This window comes from Silurus meridionalis, chromosome 4, assembly GCF_014805685.1.
Source record: "Silurus meridionalis isolate SWU-2019-XX chromosome 4, ASM1480568v1, whole genome shotgun sequence".
NCBI lineage: Eukaryota > Metazoa > Chordata > Actinopteri > Siluriformes > Siluridae > Silurus > Silurus meridionalis.
The window spans coordinates 21,999,196-22,024,151 of NC_060887.1; the positions used below are offsets into that span (position 1 = coordinate 21,999,196).

The following is a 24,956-nucleotide window of genomic DNA, read 5'->3' on the forward strand; positions in this document are numbered from 1 at the left end:
TATATATATATATATATATATATATATTTTTTTTTTTTTCTTCAGATGAATGGACCATTAGAAAGAAACAAGGAGAAGGTTTAATAATATTTTTCTTGGAGATGCCCTGTCAGCTCCAGCAATCTTCAACACTTTCTCATAAACAAAGCATTGTCAATCAAAAACCTGCCAATCTATGGATTGTGTGTGTGAAAATCCCCAGAGATCATCTTCTGTAGTGGTCAGTGTGTAATAATCATGATCAATGCTTCAAACGTAAGAATTTCTAGTCAAATGAATCAATAAGTGACCCAAACAATCTGACAGTCAAACAGAATATTTTATTCAAAACAGTTCAAAATGAAGAAACATAACTTATGGTGAAATAAAACTGCTCTCTAGTGACAAAAAGAATTAAACACTGACAGATATGTAATAAAACAATGGCGTGACTTGTGACAATACTATTGCATAGATCAACAATAAAGCTCATGGTGTCGATTCATTTAGAGTTACAGTAGGAGTTGAAACAATTTGAAATAGAAGAGACCACTTTTGAATGTACATCCAAACAATGCTGAAAGGAAAACCAATACCATGGATTATATAAGCGTTCTATTGTTTGAAACTGTGGAGTTGTTTTGTAACTAGTCTTATTTGTTAAACATTCGATACTTCGGTTTGTAGACCATTCATACGAGTCATTAAGAGCAAGAGGTGAGGCAGAAGTAGCAGACTGATACATGTCCTCTGAGGCAGGACACAATCCTGCACATACTCGGCTCAGACCACTAAACCCCTCTAAAAATCCCTCACCAGTTATGCAACAGACCCGCTGCCAAGCCCGGCGCTGAGGGTACAAACTGCTGTTGTGGAAAGCTGTGTGCCTTGTTTAGATGTCTCAAATCAGACAGTGGAGTATGATCTTTTTTTTTCCTTCACTGCACCGTATTTGAACAGGAGACTGTATAAACAACATGAGGAAACATAGTAGGTATATGCATATTACAATGCATATTATAGGTCTAATAACTAAAAATGTTTTACTAAAAATAATGTTTTACATGCCTAAGCAGTACTTTCTCAAATATCTTTGCACTATTACATTACTTTGAAAACTGTGTCTTGGTCAAAATTTTTTGACAATATCTTACAAACTTTTCATGATTGTCTACATTTAATGCTGCAGTAACATTTAAGAGACACCATGCAATTATGAGATACAGGCAAAAACTATTATAGCAAATTAATCAAGCCTAGTGTAATGTAGATAATGTAGGGATGGAAAGAGGAAAAAGAGAGAAAACTAATAGCTGTTTTTTTATATCAGTGCAACTGTTACGCCACACAACATGTATGTATAATACAACACTATACAGAAACCATACAAAATGTGTTATTTTTTTTAGTAAATAAATAGAAAAGTGGAGGGAAGGCACATGCAGTGAGGTCCAGCTCGGACAGGCAGAAGGGGGGGGCTCTTCATCCATCCTTCTCATCTTCACTTGTTCTTGGCAGCCAGGGGCTTGCGGCTAATCTTCTTGGATTTGTCGTTGTTCTTTTTCGGTGGCTCGGGATTTGCCTGCATGTGTCGTCCATAAAGACTGAAAAGCACAACACATGTTTTGGGTTATCATGTTGGACTATTCAGAAACCAAAAAAGACTAAATAATACTGGGTTAAAAAAAAAAAAAAAAAAAAAGTAGATTTAATATGGAAAGTAATGACAGGGAGAAGTGGAGCATTTCGGGGGGCTACTATGGTGAAAAAGGGCATAATTGAGAATGGCACACACTGATGAGTCCCCTACCGAGACAGCAGGCTCATTGTGCTGTTTAAGGCTGTCCGGCCACAGCTGTGTGCTGCATAAGAAAACTACACAGAGAGACAATTATCTAAAAGCAGGCTGCTGAAGGAATAGAGATAAGGAAACCGCAACAGAGGAAAAGAGAGTTAGGGGGCGGAGGAGAAAAAAAAAAGAGGGGGAAGAGCCATTTCCAGTCCACTGCCTTTCTCTGTGTAAAAGGCACTCAAAGGCTGAGCCAAGTGACACAAGAAAAGAGAGAAGGAGCAATGGACAGGAGAGAGTGAGAACATATGTGGGTGGTTGCAGGGGCCAGGCTAATTGATGCTGTGCTCAAGTCATTGCCACACTAATAAGAGTCTCTGATTGATTGTTGACAAAGTGGCTGATGATGGTGGTGGTGTCTGAGCCTTGCACTAAACTTCTGAACAGCTTTAGAGTGTAATTAAAGAATGCAACTTGAGAAATACTTCTAATTGCAGAGGAGCAAAATGTCAAGCGAGAGTACCGCTTCAAGGCTAGAGTTCATATTTAATATTTGCTGATGACTACAAACTGCCTCGGAGTACTGTGTGGTTAATCAGGAAAGTCTCGCTCACAAACACACATGCACACAAACACTAAATAAGCACAGGTTTACATATTAATGATGGCATTAATATTATAAAACTTTTGAAGCACAATGCGCCAGCCTATGACTACCGTCTTTGATTACATGACAAAGTGTTCTTAACTACCATCCAAAGCTGGTCACTTTCGCTCTATATCGCTCCCTCTCCTGTTGCAAGTTCCTGTCTCTCGTCTCTCCCCTGAGAATCGGAGGCTTCCGTTCCAACACAGCTGCCCAGTGAGGCGAGTAGGAAAGTGTCCAATGGGAGTGCTCTATTATTGCTCCTATAGAACCATAGCCTGCAAATACCAGTGAATCAGAGAAAGAGACACTACACTAGCATTATGTAGAGAAACACCTAATTATTACAGTCGTAAACTAAGTGCAGAAATGGTATGAAGTAAAGCGTAAGTGTTTTATTAAGGAATACTGGAATGTCCAGGCGTTTTTTTTGGAATTGATGTTTGCATGTATTAAACTTATGTAAATGTGGACAGGGATTGTGAACCGATTGGGTTGGGACAGTCAGAGGGATCAGAGCTGACAGATGCACGTAGATACTGGTGCTGAGGCGCTGGCTAAATTGGTCTGTTTTACATCAGGCTAATATGTGCAGGGTGCGTGGGGATCACTGGAGCGTTCTCTCTCTCTGTCAGCATCCAACACCACTGACAAGCCAACCGGCATGGGAAGGAATACTGAGAAAGCAGACCAAGAGACATGAACGAGACATGAACGAGACCTACAGAACCATCCACAAAGTCCACCCCGGGAGAGTTACAGGACCACATTGGCATTATAAGCGCAGACTCAGAAGTCAGTCACAGAAGACGACATGACAAGCTTCAAGTCAGGACGAAAGAGTCAGCGAGCACGTCGTCTTTTATTCTGTGAAAAGGACGTATTCCCGGAATTGTTTAAACAGTACACAAAGGCACCATAAAACAAAGCTTAAACAGATTTCTATCTTACTTGTCTGCTATTTATCTGGATGCCCAATTTCTGCTCTCTTTCACACTAGAACCATGAATGTTTGTGTGCACAACCGTGGCAACAGTTTTCTTAAAAACAGCCACAGTGTCTCGATCTCTGATCCCAAATCAATGAACAGTGTGCTTATTGCTACAGAAGTGTTGCTCTGCTGCCCTGCCTCAATGCAAACACAAAGATTTCCCATTCAACTGCCCCAGCGAACATTTAGAGCCAATTAAAGCCAAGAGCTGAAGCTGCCCAGTTAACGGAATCTGATTTCTGAGCTTGCTATGTGATTCCTAAAGGCTCCTCAAATCCAGTCAGGTTAATTAATCTCAGTTACTGCCCAATACATACAGCACACTTTATCACAAGTGTGTATTTCTGGGTAATGACTGCTCATTGCATATGCATGTGTTTCTGAAGTGAGTATTGTCTCCACGTGTGGGATTCGGCACACACACTAAATCTGCCTAATCCATTAATAAATGTACTCCAACCTATGTACTCATTGATTAGTAATTGGGACTGGTAGAAATTTCTACAGTTTTGTTCTGCCTCATGTGGAGTTAAACATGCAGGAAAAAAATTCCCTTCTTAAAGATGGGGCTCAGTGGAAAAAATAGTGGCAAAATCACATCAATATTACAAATCCGAAACCCTATTTATTATTTTAAACAACTGAAAGATTTTTGATTTTATAATACTTAAAATCTACACATATATTGTCAATAATGCACAGCATTTAAATAATGTGGCAATATCGGTACAATATTTTTCTTTTTAACCCATTGGTCGGAAACTCTTCATCCATTATTCCAAATTTCAGTGAGACACAAATATCATAGAAATAAAAAGATGAATGAATAAAATTATGAATATTATGGTACACGCAATTTGGATGAGACAAAAGTATGCTGCCCTTCATAAATCAGGCAACGGCACAAGAAACATTTTATTTTATTTATTTATTTATTTATTGAGTCCATGACGAACCTGGCGATTTTAAATTAAATCTGACTGTCTGTTCCAAAAAGCTACAGCTGGCCTGTGTTTGGATTTTCCAGCATGACTATGATCCAAAGACACACGTTCAAATCCACACAAAAGTCCAACAAATCAATTTTCTGACATGATCCCAGATCTCTGCTCTAACCCCACTGAAAACCTGTGTGCTGAGCTGAAAAGGAGAATCCACAGGAGAGAACCTCAGGGATAGGGATTCATAAATTTGTCTCTGATTTTCTGTTCTAAATTCTCTAGTCTCAAACCAGGGATGCCAATCCACACGACACACAGGGTTTTATTTCATTGCTTGGAATAAATGTCATTTTTTATAATTCAAGTTTAAACTGTTTCATGTAGTCATTGATATAGTTAAGTTTAAACTTAAAATAGTTTAAACTTTCTTCTGTAATTTTTTCCGTTCTTTTTTGGGATTTCAAACTGACGTGTGAAAAAGAATCACACTTGAAAATATTTAACGTGCACATGAACATAAACCTTTTGATAGTACTCAAAAATGTAGAATTGTAAAAAGAAACTTCATTAAATACAGTAGCTTAGTGCTGATGTTGCCTCTTTCACTGTATCCTCTAGAACCCCTGTAATTGGTTCATGAGTAGCTGGGTTTAGTATGTTCTAAGGAATATATATTTAGTGTAATAAAGCTATTCATAACATACACACGCACGCAGATAAATGGCATGGCAAAGAGAAGCAAGTACATGTATCCAATGAAAGCGTAAAGTTAAAAACTAAAGAAAGATGTGAAGAAGAAAACTAGAGCACTTCCCATCATTAACAGTGGCAGATTACTTATACTTTCAGTCCCCAGCATCAGACACAATACATCAAATAGTGTATCCAAATAGCAGAGCTGTGACACTCTACTCAGTCTACAGCACAATCTACAGTGACACAGCCAATGGAAATCCATGCTTGAGCTCAATGAGACTAAATGACAATAATGAAGACGCATGACAAACAGCCCAGAGAGCAATTCAGAACTGATAGCTCCCCAGAGACTACCATTATTACCTATAAATCTGTCAGTGATAACGAAATGTGATGTTTTGCTGACCTGTACTATTCGTTGACATGACTTGCCATGAACCTAGAGCAGAAATTAAGATATTTTCTGCCAATAATAACAATAACAAATAACAACAATCGTGCAAGCCAGATTTTTCCGCTGATTTTTTTTCCTCCACCAGCCAACAAAACAAGATGCATCATCAAAATAACCTAAAGACAGTTTGCTGTGAGTTAATGTGTAATGCTATTATGTCGTGTTACATGCTTTGCTATGGGTTTTGTAATGAATAATTAATTCTGTGGTAAAGAACGCCTGGTTTTCTTAGTTTTCCCTGTATAGAGCCATCGCAAGGAGGCATAGGGTTTGTGTTTTAGAAGTAAGGCCTGTTAATGAGGACTGTGACTGATGGCATATAAAACACCATAGAGGTGTAGAAGTAGGCCTGTGAGAGCTGCCTATGAGCCCAAGCTAATGAGAAACAATGAGGTACCCCTCACCTTTCTAACCTCCTCAACCAATACTCAGTAATCATAAAAACAAAGAGGCCTTTACATATAAGTGCATAATTAAAAGCCTTCGATTGAGCTTCTCTATACAACACAGATAGAACCAAGAAACCAAATACTTTTTTTTTTTTAAAGAAACTAAAATCCCATAACTGAGTTATTATATTATCTCGCTTACTATATTCTTATATTTTGTGCTAACCTACATGGATCCAACATTTCAGTCCTGGTATAATCTCCTGTCTGTCTGCAGTTTTAGACAACACACCAGACAGAAATTTTAACCTCTGGACCCAGCAATGTCTGGATGATGGATCTCATGTCTCTGGCCACTCAGGGATTAGAATAAAGTCTCTATTGGGACCATCAAGCTCCAAAAGTTTTGACATGTTTTTTAAAATACTTCTAGACTTCTACAATGAACAGTGAAGATAAAAGTAACAGGTCCATACAAGCTAAACATTCACCAAGTAGCATTTGTGTGGCCAATATACAAACACAGTGTCCCTTCAATTGTGATGGTCTTTCCAACAAAATATTTGGTTGGAACTAGTTTTCAAAACATAAAAAAAAAATGTGACAGAGAGGCAGATGCTGTATGCAGAAGGACAATCTTAATTACAACTTTTTTCCTCCAATCAGCCGGAGAAAACTGTGATGTTTGCTGTACACAGGACATGGCTATGCTGCTTGATATCTACAAGTGCTTAGAGAGGCGGATGAATAAAAGATGGTGTTGAGGCAGGCTTTACCATATGTTAATGCATTACGAGCATGCGGTTGCTCTCTCACACCGTCAGTCAGCCCCAAGATCCCTTTGTCAGGTTAACAAGCCACTGCATGAAATATGCATGCAAGCCCCCCCCTCCCCTCACCCAACACAATCCCTTTACCATGAGACAGACTCCCAAAACCTTCCCAGCTGAGAAAAAGAGAAGAAAAAGAGGCGTAGGAGACAATTCAGTGAAGTGTGTGTTTATTTAATTTATTTTTTTAATTCCTGGATGGATGGCTTTACAAGCCTGCATTCTCGCATGGGTAACCATGACGCAAGTCCAGTAGGATCCCTTATCAAGTATAATTATACAGTGCATTAGCTGTGTACAATGTATCCAGAGCATCGTATTTCAAAACAATCCAGTTAAAATGGACCAAGAATTAAAAACCTAAACCAATGGTCATCCTTCCTTTTATTTTAAAACATAGCACTATTGTTTGAGTGTTGCACCAATATCTGCTTATGCAAAATAGTCAGTGGATGTGAGAAACGGGCAGATTACAGAGTGAGAATGAATATCTAAAAGAGAGCAAAGACAGGCAGAGACAGGAAGAGAGGGAGAGGGAGAAAATAGACCTTGGAAAGGTGAGGGTCCAATGCGATCAGAGTTGAAAGACATTTAGGCAGGTGTGAATGAAACTGCTGAGCCATGGACATATCCAGAGTCTAAACTTTACACCCTGTTAACGCCTGTCTAATGGGATAAACCAACCTCACACGTGCACGTACAATGTTCTCTTACGCCCACACACTTTGTCCCATTCCCACACACATTCACACGCATCTCAACCTCAGACTCTTGGCTCTGTCAGGGCAGAAATAAGCTCCCTTCAGCAGCAATGTTAGGAGACCCTATAGCAGCTGAGTGCAGCGCTACATTAGCACACAGTTAAGCAGAGCAGAACTAAACAGCTAGCATTGGATAAGCCAAATGCCCTCTGAGCTCTTCTGGGGCTCTAACACATAAGGTGAGGACTGAGTTTAAATTATCATTTGAGTAGAAATTGTGTGATGTATCCCAGCAATATATACTATATTCTTAATAAATCTTTTAACTTTGGGCCAACCATGCTGGCATTTTTTTTTAAGTGTAGAAATGTAAATTCCCTCCCTTAGGGAGAGGTTATTTAGCAAATAATAGCACTCTTCTCTTGATTGCTTGCTCCAAAATATAATTGGTTAAATATTTGCACATCTTTGGCAAATATTCTAACACAAGGCCAGTTTTTGGCACCCAACCAAAAATCTCTGTCAACTGTTCATTTCACACTCATCGTACTCAAAGCAAAAATCAAGACTAAGCTGTAAAAGCTGGACAAATAGACATACACTCACAGGCCGTGTGCTTCTTCTCATTCATTTAATTATAACACCAACCATTCATAAGGCAGGCAGTCGTGCAAGTAAAAAGTAATGCAAATGTACATCAAAAACCTTAGAATAGAGAAAGAATGCGTTCTCTGTGACTTTGACTGTGGGACACTTGATGAGCTGAGTATTTTAGAAAATGGTGGTCTCCTAATGGTTTTAAGCACAACACTATTTACAGTTTACATAGAATCTTCTTCTTTTGGCTGCTCCCATTAGGGGTCGCCACAGCGGATCATCCGTCTCCATACCACCCTGTCCTCTACATTTGCCTCTTTTACACCAATTACCTGCATGTCTTCCCTCACCACATCCATAAACCTCCTCCTTAGTCTTCCTCTTTTCCTCCTACCTGGTGGCTCCATCCTCAGCATTCTCCTACCAATATAACTCATGTCCCTCCTCTGCACATGTCCAAACAATCTTAATCTCACCTCCCTCACTTTGTCACCAAAACATCCTACATGGGCTGTCCCTGTAATAAACTCATTTCTAATCTTGTCCATCCTCGTCACTCCCAAAGAAAACCTCAACATCTTCAGCTCTGCTACCTACAGTTCCGCCTCCTGTCTTTTGCTCAATGCCATATCTCTAAACCATAGAACAACAGTTTACATAGAATGCTAGCACTAATGCCTTGTTGAACTGTGAGATCAGATGAGAATGGCCACACTGGTTCAAGCTGACAGGAAAGCTATACAACTCAACAATTTTGGTGAGCGGTAAAGTATCTCAGGATGTACAACACATACTTGAACCTTGAAGTGGAATGGCTACAACAGAATAGGAAGCTGCAGGGACACCTACTTCATAATACTGGGCAGGGGAATGGTGGTCTGGTGATTTTGATTTCTGCTCATTCACACAGAAGACCGGGTAAGAATTTGACTTTGACTTAATGAATCCATGGCCCCTAACTCTGACTACTGTCAATTGATCAAGCTGTTGCTGGTGGTATAGTGGTATATAAGCGATTTGAATGCCTATTTAAGCACTGTTGCTGCTTTATGGCCATAGTTTACCATAGTTTACTTTCATTATGTCACAAAACACAAGAGCACAAAATACATTGATTTCCTTTTGTCAGTATTTCCATTTGCTGGCTCACATCAATCTCATGACACAGAGCACACGGACTATGCAAAAACCTACAACATTATAGGCAGATTTGGGGATTTTTACAATAACACTAAAAAGAAGAAGTCCTGTGTCTAGAGAAAAGATCAGTTCCAGTATGTGAGTTGTGAGGATGAGCTCAGCACACAGCTAAATGATCAAATAGAAGGATTTGTCTTCTCCTGTTATGGGGGATTGAGAAGTTGCAAAGTATTGTCAATGACATGCTGCATAGAATACAGAAGCTTTGTTAGTGTGAGAGAGAAGGGGAAAAAAACATCTCTATTGGCAATTGCACAAACATTGTTTAAAGGTGCTGTTGGTATTTAGGTGTGCCATATTGTTCCTGATGGTGTGTGTGAATGTATGTGTGCAAGAATAAGTATTTTCTATGGAAGGAATGGATGGGATAGCCATTAGACCTGCTTTATACATAGAATTAAGTGATTTATTTGGAATAGTCAAATATATAACATGTTCCAAAACACTTTAGTCCTAATCTGCTGGTGAGACATAGAGAGGTGATGTGGGCAGTTTAACAACACAATAATACGATCCATTACATACCCAAAAAATAAGCTCACCAGTTATTTTAATAGAATCTCTGATCATAATGCAAGTGGCCTACAACAGCCAATGACCACATGACACTGTCTCACGCATACTCACCTGGCCTTTATTACACATCAACTGTACTGTTTAAATGTTTGATGTGAGCTAAAGCTCTGGATTTGTCTCTGCATAATGTTATGCATTGTCGGCTTCCACATGGGATATGCATTGAATTATTGCATGAATAAATGCGTGTCCAAGTTTTACTATTAAAGTGACCAGTGCATGTACATTACATACCTTTATTGTTGCATATTTGTAGGATGGATTTATCTTGACAACTGACATTGGCACAATATAAATGTGTGTATTATGCCAGTATTGCTTTTCACTTCAGAACCACTGGAGGCAAGAGCTGTGTAATATATTAAATAGCCAAAAGGATAAAAGCTAGTCACTGATGTAGATATCACTGAGCCAAGAGATTTACACTGCCACATTTAGAGGAATGCCTCTAGGTCTGACTTTAATTTGTATGGCTCTGTGGTAAATTGACAGAACTCTTAATAAAAATGACTGCTCATTGTGCTTGATCCAGAAATATGTTCAGAAATAAATCTGGCCTGTATAGTGAGTCTATATTTAGAGTGAATATTCAATAAAAGGAAGACATCATCAGAAAGATGTCTTTCACTTAAAGGGCAAAATAAGAAGACAGAGCGATGGTGGAATGAGGGGTACATTTGTAGGAAATGTGTTTTATCTAATCCGATTACACTGTGGGTGCAGTGTATACTGTTAGGCTTTATAAGTTGTATTAGTCAATCCATCATACACGTGTCATAGGGCGAAAAGAAAACACTTGGGCTCATGCAAGGGCGCAAAAAAAGTATTATAGACAGAATGAAAACAAAGAGGCAAAAAAAAAAAAAAAAAAAAAAAGTAGTATTTTAAACAGGGTCAACATTCTGTGTACTATAGCAGTGATTTCAGTCTTCAAATACTTTCAAATTTTACAATACTTTCAATACTGTGCAAAATGAATAAACACTGACATTGTTTTGCCTACACATCTCATTTTGTATTTAGTTGAGAACTTTTGTATCAGATCAATATTTCTATAAATAAATAAATAAGTATTTTTTTTATATTGTATATCTGTATATCAATAAAGATGGTAACTCTACAAAATAGAGCAAACTTCTCAAACTAAGACTACTGGTGCATTTTTAAAAAGCAATGTCTTGCCACACCAAATCTTGACTTTCTTTAGTATTAACATTTTTTTTTATTGTAGATCTTTTTACATAGAAACTTTATTATACTTAAAGGTTTAAGACTTTCTCTCATTACTGTACATATTCAGAGAAACTAACACTGAATTGCATATTCATCTTGTATAAGTCTTTTAAAGTTTTTTTTAGACTCTAAGGGCACATCTAGCTAACAACAGAAAATTAAACCCCTGTGCTTCAGACATGCCACCCAGAGACACACCGGTGAAAGCCAGCCAATTTAATTGTTCTATTCGAATACACAGCTTTTGTTGCGCTACATATGATTAAAGAGTCTGAATGCATCATGAAACACTGTCATTAATAATCAATAATTGGAGTTTTATAATCATTAAAAAATATAAACATTAAATACACTTATTCAAGCAGGTCTTATTTGTGTAATCACACTGAATCATACAGAATTAGATTTTTGTGTGTATTTACACCTCTGTGGAGTACCATATCCAGATGGTTCTCTCTTCCCTTGAAGTTAAGGAGGATTGAAATGGAATGTTATAGAATGCTGAATAAAGTAGACTGCTGAAATATATAACTGTGGTTTAATCAACCCCAGACATCCACCAGGGTTCCTTACCATTTGAAACCCGTACCAACCTGACAAGAACACTGTTTTAGAGCTTTATTTATTGCAAATACTCTACTACTTCATGACTTGCATGCACATGTGCACAAGAGGTTATCCAGGTGATTCTTATCACTCTAGGTGGTTATCTAGGGTTATCAAAAAAATAAAAAAAAACTGCTACAGAAGTATTTTGAATCTCATATGGGAAATGAAAAATGTAGCTAAACATCAGTATAGAGAAAACACTACTTTATGATGCTTCTTTTACCTCCTGTGGTTAATGTGATACTATTACGCAGCATATCTCTGCTGCAATTGCTCACACGTTTTGTAGCGGTCTAATGTTATAAGATACAAAAGACTAACATTGATGTATCTAATTTTCCTTACACTGACGCCATCATTTCTAATGTACTGCCTGCCTTCAGAGTTATGCAAACGCTGGGTCTGATATTCAACAATACATGCACAGAACTCAATTGCTCATTTAGTGTAAAGAATGTTGACAGGGTAACTTACTACTTGTAGGTCTCAGAACGGACATATTCAAAGACATGGGAGACACCCAACTGGAACTGATCTGCTATAGGAGTTACCCATGGGTTGCTCTCTGCCTTAAACACCTGCTTTGGGCCAGTCAGGTCCAGATTACCTACAGGAAAGAGACAATGAAATCAGATAGAATGGGTGTAAACATGTAAAGATGGTAGGGAGCGAGGCAGAGTTTTAAAATAAACAAATAAATAAATAAATAAATAGAGGAAATAACAATACAGGTCACAGTGCTGATGTGACACATAGTAGCACACAAGGGGCCTAATTAAATTGTTTCTGATTAGAAAGTGTTGAAAACGCTGTCAGAGGAGCAGCTAAATTAAACTTGGACCTTGGCGTACAGCGTCATGCCTCATAAAACCAGTCAGACAGCACCATTAGTGTAATTTAGATGTTAATCTGTTGCCTCACTTTCGACTCCATAGTTATCACATTGTCGTGTTAAGATCCTGCTTCAGAGATCAAGCTCTTGCTAACAAGCTTATGCTAAGATGAAACCTCTCTCTAAATGAGAATTGCTTTAAAAAAAATAATTAACATGGATACCAAAAAATAAACCACGTAGGACATAATTAAACCTTATCATAACCTCAACTGAAGTAAACAAATGTTTACAAAAAGTATCTTTACAACTTTTTCCAGCACCTCCTATTATGACTTACTGTTCTTTACTGACAGAGACTGAAGAAGCATCAAAGTGAATACCGTTTGGAGTCCTAAAGTGCTTGTACCATCTTACTCTCCCTTTGTCCCTCCTCTTTCATGGTGTTCTATTCACTCCTGATAGTGTACCCTTTCTGCCTTTCCCTCATCTGTGCGCTTGGCTGCTCCTTGTTAGTTGGGCTCTGCTCTTCATTTCCCATCTTTCTCCCACACACACACACACACACACACACACACACACACACACACACACACACACACACACACACACACAGAGAGGCAGCTCTAACAAGACTGGGCTTTGAGGGGAAAAAAAAAAGATTAAGGAGACATAACATTAGGGTCTTAATAAGCTCCATATGCACAGACTTTCCTACAGGGGTCCAGAAGAGGCAGGGAGGTTTTTGCTTAAAAAAAAAACATCAAACCGGTGACCCATTGAAATCACCAAACCAGTGCATCATTTCACTTGTTTGTTTTGGGGGGGTTTCTACCATCAGGTTTTTTTTTCTTTTCTCGAAGGTGCATTGCATTGACTGGATGGGCCTGTTTATAACCGACCACCTTTTTCCTCTGATGAAGTCCCCTGCTTTGGCTTTGGCTTCGGTGTTTCAGGTTAATTGTTCTGCTGCATGATTTGGTTCCTCCCAATTAAATTCAATACATTTCTCTGTAAACTGAGAGACAGTATGTTTCTTTAAATTTCTATATTTATTCTGCTGATACCACAATGGGTTATATCATCAATAAAAATGAGCAATTGGTTTATTGTTTATGCCCAAAGCTTATGCAACTGCTCTGATTGATTTTCCCTTTTTAATCACAGCTTTAAAAAGGATTGCTTTTCCCGCATAGACGTCTCTCTGGTCTTCAAGTTGGTTTGTCTTTTTAGTTTAACAACAAATACAGTTTTTTACAGGTAAAACCCAAAGCTCAGACCAACAGATAACATCCAGAGTCATTCATTGTTCAAACAATCTATCTAACAGGTACATCTGGGCACCAAGAAAAACCTGTCAGTGACCTGTTCCAATATCTCTGATAATAAAAAAAAGGTGGGTTTAAACAAAATGTGTTTTGCATTGTTTAACACATTTTAATCAAATCTCAGGAAATAAAAGCTTATATTCTGCTCTATTGTCTCATTTACATTTTCGATTGTAAAACAAACATATATAATTTGTACTTTTTAATGGAATTTATTATAATGTTTACTATTCACATAGGGGAAAAGAGTTATTAGCACACAAGCATGCCCTGTCAGGCGTATTCCTTATATTTAAAATATTATATACAGAATTAGTTTTACTGTTAAGTTCGGCCATTTTACACATCAGTTTACACATTTCAAGCCAATTTGTGTGAACAGATTTTGGCCCCTTTACACAATTTTTTTTTCAAGTAATAAGGGACGAACAGAATAAAGTGTCTCTACAGGGGTAAACAACAAGCACCAAAAGTGCTTTACCTAGAAGAATATGAACTGCAATGGTAGCTTTAACATAATAGTATTTACACAGAAAATATAATAAGACGGATGCACTACTGCAGCATTTGTAGCAGAATTTCTTCGACTTTCTGACTGAGCCACATTGGCTAATAATTCTGTTAGACAGAGTGTGGGCGATTTTAGCTGTTTAAGGGCAATTATCACTCAGGCCGGCTCTGTGTGTGTGTGCATGTGCGAGGAAAGAACGGCTACCACAGGGTAGTGGGCATGTGCACCAGCCCACACTCAGAATAGCCGTATCAGACTCGATTTAAAAAGAACCTTTCACCCGGTGTGATTGCATAAGCCCCAAACAAGACTTTGGGAACACAATAACATGGCTCTTGTGATAAATGAAAGAAGCAAACCTTATATCCGTTTGTTGCACATAGTAAGAATGATAGGGGGAAAAAAATGAGTCTATAGTTTGCAGAAAAGACAATTAGTCTGCTTATATGTATATTGTTTGTAATGGTATTCTGAGATATTCCCACAGTTGTGGGCATGACCAAATGCAATTTTAAAATTAACACAAATTAGCAGATTGTGTCATAGGATTATTGTTATACCCATGTATTTAATATGGCTGCAGCTCATTAAGTAGACTGTGCTTTTAACGATTTTGTACTATTAAGTTCAAGTCATGGTTTACAAGCTGTAATAATTTGGTAACAACATAAACCATAATTAAACCAATTAAAGAAAACAAGTTTTCTACAAGAGTTTGTATGGTTTATGTTTAAAGTGAAGACCTGTGGAAGAGCAAGTGAATAGTGTATTAGTATTGCTTCATTTGTTCTCTAATAAAAAAGTTAATTAGTGCTCAGAATGAGCTAGCTCAAAAAATAAATAAAGTAATTAATAAAAATGAGAACAAAATAACCTGTTTGAAACTCCTGTGAGCATCAGACACTAGAGACGGTCTCTCTGCTGAGGGGGGAAACTAAACCGACAGTGTGATAACGATATATTTATTTATTTCTGTCTACACATCATGTCACCTGACAAATAGCTGTTTTGAGAACAGATCAGGCTCTAGATTTAGAGCTAGTGCTGTCTGGATACATGTTATAGACAGAGAGACTGACAGAGAATGTCAGGGTAAAACAATGGTTTAGAGTGAAAGCAAAGCTAGATGTGGATTTGAGACTCTTCAGTGAAAGCTGTTGTCCTGAGCTCTGACTACTCCTTATCATGTCCCTCAACCACTTCATGTTTAGCTTCATATTCATCTACACTGTGATTTCGGTAAAAATCATATTACTTAAAAGATTTACAGATGCTTTTGAATATGTAATGAGTATTTTTTTTTTTTTTCATCGACAGGATGTTTAAGGGAAAGTAGAGCAATACTATGTGTCAAAATCCTTACAAAACCTACATAAACGATTAATCATTTAATACAGACAATAAGCAGGTGTTTACATACTCTTAATTAGTCAAGGGTCCACAAAAAAAAAAATCAAACCCTTCTTCACACAAATAACTCAATTATGCACAACTCTGTTCTAACTATGTAGAAACTGAGAGTTCTGCATTAGACACAGTCAGTTTATTTTCATACAGTTATTTAATCGGTCAGTGATGTTGCAGCAGTAAGATGCAGAAGAATCATGCACATACAGATAAAAAGCTTTAGGTTATGTTCATATTAAATACTAGAACAAAAAAGTTCATGGTAACTGTGACTCTGACTGTAGCATGGAGGCTGTTAACAGAAGGTGTTTGAGTATTTCAGAAACAGCTGAAAGCAAACAAGAGCACACACATAAACAGGGCAATTTAACATGGCCAATCAACCTCCACATTAACAGAAATCAAACCAGGAAGGCAAGTGTTATGTCAAACTTGCATTAACAGTAGATTTCGAAAAAACATGGATTATTTGGGTTAGTATAAATCTTTTTTTTTTGTTTTTTTTACAGGATTTTTAAATAATATTTAAACAGTAGCCAAAGATAAAGTATGCACTATGAATAAACTACTGTGTATGGAATACTTTTGGTATGAATAGAATTAAACATGGTAGCTCTTAGTAAACATACAATCAATGATTTTGGATTGATTTGGAAGGATATATTATACAAGACTTGTCTTGACATAGGATAGTATAGGATACATTTTGGGCTCTTCTAGTTTTTCAAATAGTAATTGTAGATATGTTTAAAAATATATATATTTTTTTTGTGAGAACCAGGTAAGTATGAGAATATTTTTACAATACTCTGTTCTTGTGATAACATTTCTCATCTCATTTTGTATTTTACCCTTTCACCAAACAAGCATGCATGGAGAAAAAAATAAAAATAAAAAAATAAAAATCTCACCAAGTTCGGGAGGTAGCACCGTTAGCCGATTGCCCTGGATATGCAGTTCCTTCAGCTGCACAAGGTCTCCTATCTCTTTTGGTAGAGAGATCAGGTCATTATCCCTCAGACTCAGCTATACAGAGGGAGACAAGTTGAACAATAGGGTTTGAGGCTATTGAGATCATGGCATCATGGTTACTTATGCTCATTTTGCACTTTGTTAACAATAGCAAGCCTGAATATACTGAACAGAAAAAGCGTAAACGTTGTTCTTTATGATACTTTGTTATTATAACAATTTTGCCGTTGGACACAAAAGGTCTAAAAACTGATCTACTCAAAATAAGATGATCCTTTTTAAACTTGAATTTATAAACCTGTTTCATCACTTGTTCATGTAAGCAGTGAGATAGCAGTGGGCATGCAAGACCTCAGAGACAGCACATAAACCATGCATGAGCTTGTGACAAAGGACAACACACATTCTAAAGAATAAATCCAACTAACAGCACGCTAAAAAAGGGGATTGATTTCGAGGTAAATTTAGATAAATTACTCACTATCTGTAGCTTGGCCAGCTTGCCGATGTCTGGGGGCAGGATTTCAAAGTCGTTGTCACTGAGATAGAGTGCGCGCAGCGTGGCTGAAATGAGAGAGAAGGTGAGTGCGAGGCAGGCCGTGGTGCTGCAGGCCCGAGCGTTGTCTGATCAATAGAGATATTCAGAGTTGATTAATACTACATGCCCAGACTCTGTGTCTGTCTGATGAACGACACACACAGACACACACACTGAGCAGAGCGTGATCAAACAGTACACAGGTCTACAGCATGTGCTTTAGAATATATTACACAGACACACAGACTCAAACACGCATATATGCACAATGCTAAACATAAGAGCTGTTCAAAGAGTTAAAAGTTTACATGGAATCCAATTTAATCCACACTATAGACATGAAGCACAGAACTTCAAAGCATGGCTTCTCTATTCTACAAATTTTTCTGTGATTTCAGCAGCTCGGAGCTGTTCTTACTTTCTCCCTCTTCCTCCTCCTCCTCCTGCTCCTCTTCCTCCAGTGTGCACTGGTGTCTCTGATTGTCCTTAATCACCTGAATCTCATTCATTAATCAGATCCATTTTAATTTGCTTGTGGAATCAGAGGTAATATCAGAGGCTGAACATCAGCAGTGATAAATAGAGCAGGGTGGGTGATGTGGAGGGTGAGGAGGGGGATAAAGGACTGATTGCTGTGCGGTGCGTGCTTTCATCATGTCATCAGTATTAAAATAACAGCCCATTAATGAACGTACAGCGCACTAGAGACGGTCAGCGATCATCACTGGGCCGCTAATGTGGTATGGGTTGATTGGAATGATGATGAAGTTTAGTCAGTTAACTGCTATTCTGTTTGCCCTGTGTTAGTGAGATCCACTGTGCATAGTGAAAGGAGAAGCACGCTTAAGGGAAAAGTAAGTAATGTACTGTGAGTGAGAGAGAAAAAAGGAAAAGATAAAAAGAAAAAAAAAAAGGATAGAGAGACTTACTAAGATAGAAGAAATTTCCTGGCAATGAGGTCTCATTCAGGTTGTTGTAAGTCAAATCCAGGACCTCCAGAGCTGGAAGAGAACCAAAGCCTCTGGGCAAGGTACTCAGTCTGTTCATCCTAAACACACACACAAAACAAAACAAAAAAAAACATGCAGTGGTTAAACATTGAGAAATTCTCAACAATACACATAGAAATCAGCCTCCTATTACCTCCTATAAAACTTATATGCATACCTCATATGTACATGATCACACACACACACACACACACACACACACACACACACACACACACACACACACACACACACACACACACCATTTCACATTTATTCTCCACTTGCTGTTATAATCTCCACTCTTCTGAGATGTTTAACTAGATTTTGGAATGTAGTTGTGGAGATTTGTGATCAGTCTGCCACAAGGGTGTTAGTAAATCAGATACTGATGAAGCCTGGGGTGCAGTCAGTGTTCGATTCACTGGGTTAACTTCAGAGCTCCGTACCAGGCCACTCAAGATCTTTCACTCCAACTAATTTAAACCATATCTTCATGGCGCTAATTTTGTGCGCAAGTGCACTGTTATACACGGTTCCAAAATAAACACACACTAAAAAAAAACAACAACATTTCGCTAAATACAAAATGCTCGAGACATCAATTCCTTAAATGTGCTATAGGGGTAATACTTCCAGTCATTTGAAGGACATAAAAAAAAAAAAAAAAAAAAAGTAAGAATACTTTTCCACCACAACACAAACCAAGTTACAGTTGAACTTCAGTAAAGGAGTGCTAGTGTGAGAAGTATTGACGGAGCCTGACAATGTGCTACAGAGAGTTGAGGAGTGCATGTGCATAATACAGTGAGATCAAAGGCTGATTAACTCTGGTCATTTAAGCCTCTCCTCTCCTCTTCACGTCCTCCCCAATTTCATCCTGTGCCCTTTTATCCCACGGCACAGTGACAGCAAGCTGTCGCACAAGATACACACAGCTTTGTGAAAGACTTAAAAGACACAAACAAACTGATACCTCTCGGTGTTTGTGAAGCAATTACAAGAGGTGGGGAATTGTTTTGACAAATGAGCTCGGGTAGGCTGTCACACACACGCTCGGGCCAGGACTTGCCACCACGAATACAGTGCCCCGGCTTATGTCCTTAAGATTATGCTAGGAAATGACGCGTCTGACACCAAATCAATAAAAAAAATGTGGGGCGTCGGATGCAGGGGGAGATTGTGCAACTCCTTAATCCTGCGTGACATTGAAGAGGTCTCTTGCTCTTTCCATCCCACAGGGCAAAAAAAAAAAAAGGACTTGGGTCCCACTGAACTACTATGGGCCAGTATAACATCAGCCCGAAACTCTGTTTTGAAGCCAGATAAAAACCTTTTTTTTAATACTTGTTAGACATTGCTTTGGTTAATGCATTGGTACACTATATGCTCAAAAATATTGGGACGCTTAATTTTTCCAGCCATATGTGTTTCTTTTAAAAAAAAAAAAAGTGGAGGCACATAATTATGTCTTTAGATGCTGTAGCACATTTTTCATTCACTTGAACTAGGAGACTTAAACCTGTTCTAGCATGACAATGCCCCTGTGCACAAAGCAAGCTCAATAAAGATTGCATGGGTTGCAGTGGAAGATGGTGAGTTTCCTGCTGAAGAGCTCTCACCTCAACCCTTTTGAACACCTTTGAGGCCCCTTTACCCTACATCGGTACCTGACTTTATTAACACCCTTGGGCCTGAATTAATATAAATCTCACAATTACACTGGAAAATCTAGTGGAATGTTTTCCTAGAAGAACAGAGGTTACTTTAACAGCAAATGGAGACTGAATATGAAATGGCATGTTCAAAAAGCACTTCTGAATCTTATGGTCAGGTGGCCACAAACTTTTGTCCACATAATATACTTTGAGCTCGTTTTTAAATGAAACTTATTTTTTATTTTTTAAATAAAGTGAATACCTATTTTTTTTATTGTCTTGATATCTTCAAGAAGATAAATGATTTTTTTCTTCACATTCGTTTTGAAATGAACGAAAGCAACTCGGCCCGTTTGTGAATTTTAAAAAAGGTTCTTGAAGATCCCTCAAGAAGCTGCTTGCAAAGATGCAAAAAGTGTGACAAGCTTTTCATTTGATTTGTTTAACACTTTTTTTGGTCACTAACTAAAACAGTAAAATACATGTACTGGCCATTTTGTTATCTGTCCTGGGGTGTGTGTGCAATTTATAAAATACTTGAATGAGCCAATCAGGCACTAATTTAGTCTCATTCTATTTGATATGATAATTAACCAGACCTGTATCTGCAGGATTTTGTGTATTACATTGCAGCAACATAAACTGCTAATTATTCAAATGCAGGAGTGCAGGTGTTCCTATTACTCCTAAATGAGTAAACAAAACTGTTTTTAGTAAAATAAATATATAAATAAATTAAAAATAACTTGTTTGTCCAAGGTGCATCCAAACTTTACTTTGGTAGTTCAGTCTTTTAAAGTGTAATAACATTTTTCTCCAGTTTAAACTTTATAAAAAATCCCTGAGTGGAATTTATATATGAAACAGTAATTGAATTTATAATTGTAGTGTGCTATAAATACATTTATACTCCATTATGGTCCTAAGAAAATATTTAATCTCGCATGGTGATCATGGATATTTTCAGATATGGCTGATGCTTTAACACACATACAATACACAAAAGTACTATTTGAAGACCAGGCTTCTATCCCTCAATAATTAAACAGAGTTATTGCAGTTAATGTGGTTCCCTGGTGGTCTAGTGGTTAGGATGCGGCGCGGGTTCGATTCCTGGTTAGGGAACCAATCCCAGCCATTAGGGTTGCACGAGCCACTCTTAGTGCCGGTCCCAAGCCCGGATAAATGGGGAGGGTTGCGTTAGGAAGGGCATCCAGCGTAAAACACGTGCCAAATTAAACATGCGGATCACAAATACGGATGATCTGTGTGGGGACCCCAATGGGAGAAGCCGAAAGAAAGTTTTTATTGCAGTTAATGTCCTGAATGCAAATCTCTGAAAACATGAGTAATGTTTGAATAAAGAATACCCAATAACATTACTCACAAGGGCTTCATTCATACTTTATTTACACGCCAGCACAATATCTGTGGTAAGAACATTTCTAGCTAAAGAACTAAAACATCAGGAAAGCAGGGAAAACAATTCTTACCCCAGATTTAAGTGCTTGAGTTTCTGAAGGCTGCTGATTTGAGTGGGAAGCTCTTCTATCTGATTGTTGAACATGTTTAGCACTTCCAAGTTCTTAAGTTCGGCAATGTTAGCAGGTACAGCTATCGGAGAGGAAAAAGTGCAGAAATATTAAAAAGTACGTTAAAAACACACCTTTGCTGTTCTGTTATGTGTGCAAAAAAAATACTAATAAAATAAAATAAACAATCCAAATTGTAACATTGTGAGTTTGGAATCACATTCAAAACATTACCATCAGAAATTAACATTTTCAAATCCCAATAAGCTTTTACTAAGAGTTCAAATGTATCAGGGGACAGGTTCTGAAGGCTTGCTAGTGACCTGGCAGAGTTTAACAAGCTAATTATAAGAGCCAGGGCATGGACACTCTGTCTTTGACGACTCAATTACGGGTCACTCGGCCAGCAATAGATTTGACATTTTAATGATGGAGGCGTTTAGCATAGCGCTTCTGTTCTCCTCTGCTTCCATTGCTGGCAGGCGCACTGGTGCTCCTGAGACAAAGATAGATGAGGATAACAGGGCACCTATCTGATTACTGGCTGATCAATTGGCCTTCATTATACTGGTGGGTGGGGATTTACACAAACACACTGACATGAATGCCTTCAGAGGAAACAGTTCCACCGAGTGTACGCAGGGCATGCTGAGAAAATAACTAAGCCATTTCAGGCTTCTGGCATGGACCAACAAACTGACACATGTCATTTATCAATACCTTTGAGCTTCTAAACCTTAAGGGTACCAGCTGATGTCTCTGTGAGCATTAATGCACGACCAAACCTTTCAAATTATAGGGAGTGTGAAGTGAAATATTCTGGAGTTTAAAAAAAAAAAAAAAAAAAAAGAAAATCACAGATTTTATTTCTGCATGTACTGAGAGCAAATGCTGCATAATCACAAATTTCAAACCATGTTACCTACATGACACTTGAACGGCAATGTTTATAATATATTTAAAATATGTAATTAATGTACTTACATTTTTTAAAATGCTGAAAAAAAACTCATTGTGATACACTTCAGATAATTAGTTATTAGATTTTAAGTATGTATCCTCACAGTTTATTACATTTCTTATGTTAATCTCAGTAAAACAAAACGATCTATATTTCCATCTTTCAGACTGAGTGTTTATTTATACATCTTACCACTGCATTCAGGGAGTATTCAAACCACAATATATACTCTATACTGTAATAATGGGATAAAGCAAAAAAAAATAAAAAAATACTAAAAAAAATAACAGTGTTAAACTATTCAGACGCTTTGCTATTAAATGGGTTCTTTAAAAATGAGCTCAGGTGCATCCCAGTTCTCTGAATCTGCTTAGACATGTTTCTACACTGTGGTGAGTGTTCACTTATTGCAAATTCAATAAATTGCACGATTTGTGCAGCCATGTCATTAATTCAAAAGAACTGTTTGAAAAGCTCAGAGACAGGATTGTGTAAAGGCTTGTATCGTGCATTACAGGTTCCCAGGAGCATGGTGGCCTCCATGATTCATGGGAGTCTTAGAAATGGAAGAAGCAAACAAGGAAGAAGGGTCTTGGTAACAGACGTAACCGAAAACCTGATGGTCACTCTGGTTGAGCTCCAGAGATCATGTGTGGAGATGCAAGAAATTTGTAGAAAGTCAACCATCGCTGCAATACGCTACTGATATCTGCTTTATGGCAAAGTGGTCAGATAGAAAACTCTCCTCAGTGCAACACACATAAGGCCGCTTGAGATTTGAAAGAAAAAAGAAATCAAAATTTTTTTATGAGTCTTGAACTGAGGAGGCCCATGAGTCCTAATTCAATCTACAAACTCAACCTGTCCCATTTAATCCTTTTTCTATTTTTTTTTTTTTTTTAATCTTTTGAATCTTTTTTTTTTTTTTTTACAATATTAACAGTGAGTTTGCACAAATAAAAATCCAACTCATTCCCTACTGGGAACGAGGACTAGGAACTTGGATCCATTTATTCATGCATGCATTTATACACACAGACATAAATACAGCCAGGCATGACAGACATGTGAGTATACAGATCGGCCAAAATATAGTCTTGTTAACAGAGGTGAACAGAATAAAGGGCTTTAGGTACCAGATTAATGCTGGATCTGGATCAAGCTGTGAAGCAGCCATGCTACCTACTGTGCCACCAGTCAAAACACCAACTGAGATAAGATCCTGTGCAAGAGTGGTGCTCAAATCTAACCATGCAGAATCTACACCAAAGACTATTAAAGCTTTTCTGAGGGCTTACTTGACACATTGTGTTTTTCCTGTTCATTTGTTCTTTCGTATATTACAAACATAAATGCATAAAGATGTGAGCTCACAAAGTCAAACGCCGTAGCTATATCTCTAAGAAACCACAAAGTCCTTAATGACCCACATGATTGATAGTAATAAGTGAAAGCAATGTAAAGACTGGATGGTGGAGAGACGTTTTAAACATTTGCCCTTACTCTCACTCACTCTCTCTCTCTCATTATACTGCCTGTGTCTCACCCATCCCCTGGACCTCGGGTATTTTACTCACCAGTCTCACTAATGAAAGGGTTTCAAATGTCACTGTAATTTCTGACTACCTTGAAAAGTTCAAAAGATAGCACACTGTACATCTCTGCATTTTATGAAGACAGGATTTGACCATGGAATGAGAAGCACGATTTACTGAAGAGAATTAATGGATCATGCTATTTGAAATTCAGAAGACAGAAAAGCTCGAGCTATATTGAAACTGAGTACATAAATGAGGCCAATACACTGAAATCAGTCTTCCTTTTAAGAAAAAAAAAAAAAGTGTCCTAAAAAAATTTGCCTTAGACGTATTACTTGACAAGAAAGCACACGGAGCATCCTAACCTGCAAATGACTTGAAAATGAATTTGTGAATCTCCCCTTCAGGCAAGGAGACATGTTAAGCTAATTAGGGAGCTTCGCTAAAAATAACCATTGACAAACATGAGCAGTATCAAGTTGGGAGATCTTTGGTTTATGGAGATTACCGGGACTTGTTTATTTGATCTGAATCCTTCTGGCAGGAAACGGGATGTGTGTGTGTCAGCTTCATGGCCAGGCTCGCTGAAAAAAATTGCCAAACGAAAACTGCAGGTATTTCCCTCTGACAGCTCCACGGCCGTGGGTCATGATTGCGGTTATGTCTGTGTGGAGTTTAACATGGTCTCCCGACGTTTACATAGGGTTCCTTAGCGCACCCTCAAATATGCAATTAAGTGTATGGTTATGCTAAATTGCCCCTAGGTGTGAATTTAAGCATGCATAACTGTCTGGAAGAGACTGTTGTGTATTCCCATGTAGGGTGCATTCCAATGTAAGGTGTATTCCCAGCCTGCATCTAGTGTTACTGGTATATAAACTAAATTCAATTCAACCTTAACCAAGATAAAGTGTTTACAGAAGATAATTAAATGTTTCGTGTTTAGTCTTACAGTGTAGACCTTCACACATAAAAACTGAAGAGTTTATTCTTAAATCTACAAATTAAACGTGCATCGATTTTCTTTTTACAATAAACAAAATATATTTGAGGCACAGA

At 37.9% G+C, this 24,956-nt stretch overlaps 1 protein-coding gene across 2 annotated transcripts in view; it reads right to left on the bottom strand.

Moving 5' to 3' along the window:
- Positions 1-300: 300 nt before the first annotated feature.
- The window catches only part of rsu1 (Ras suppressor protein 1), a 29,075-nt gene continuing 4,419 nt past the window's right edge, over positions 301-24,956 (bottom strand). For both annotated transcript variants that reach the window (XM_046847011.1, XM_046847012.1), the window contains exons 4-9: positions 21,360-21,480; positions 18,149-18,267; positions 17,163-17,245; positions 16,621-16,735; positions 12,106-12,238; positions 301-1,583 (exon numbers count right to left, since the gene is read on the bottom strand). In XM_046847011.1, coding sequence (XP_046702967.1) covers positions 1,481-1,583; positions 12,106-12,238; positions 16,621-16,735; positions 17,163-17,245; positions 18,149-18,267; positions 21,360-21,480 — 674 coding nt within the window. In that variant the 3' untranslated portion in view covers positions 301-1,480. The remainder of the gene's footprint in view (positions 1,584-12,105; positions 12,239-16,620; positions 16,736-17,162; positions 17,246-18,148; positions 18,268-21,359; positions 21,481-24,956) is intronic.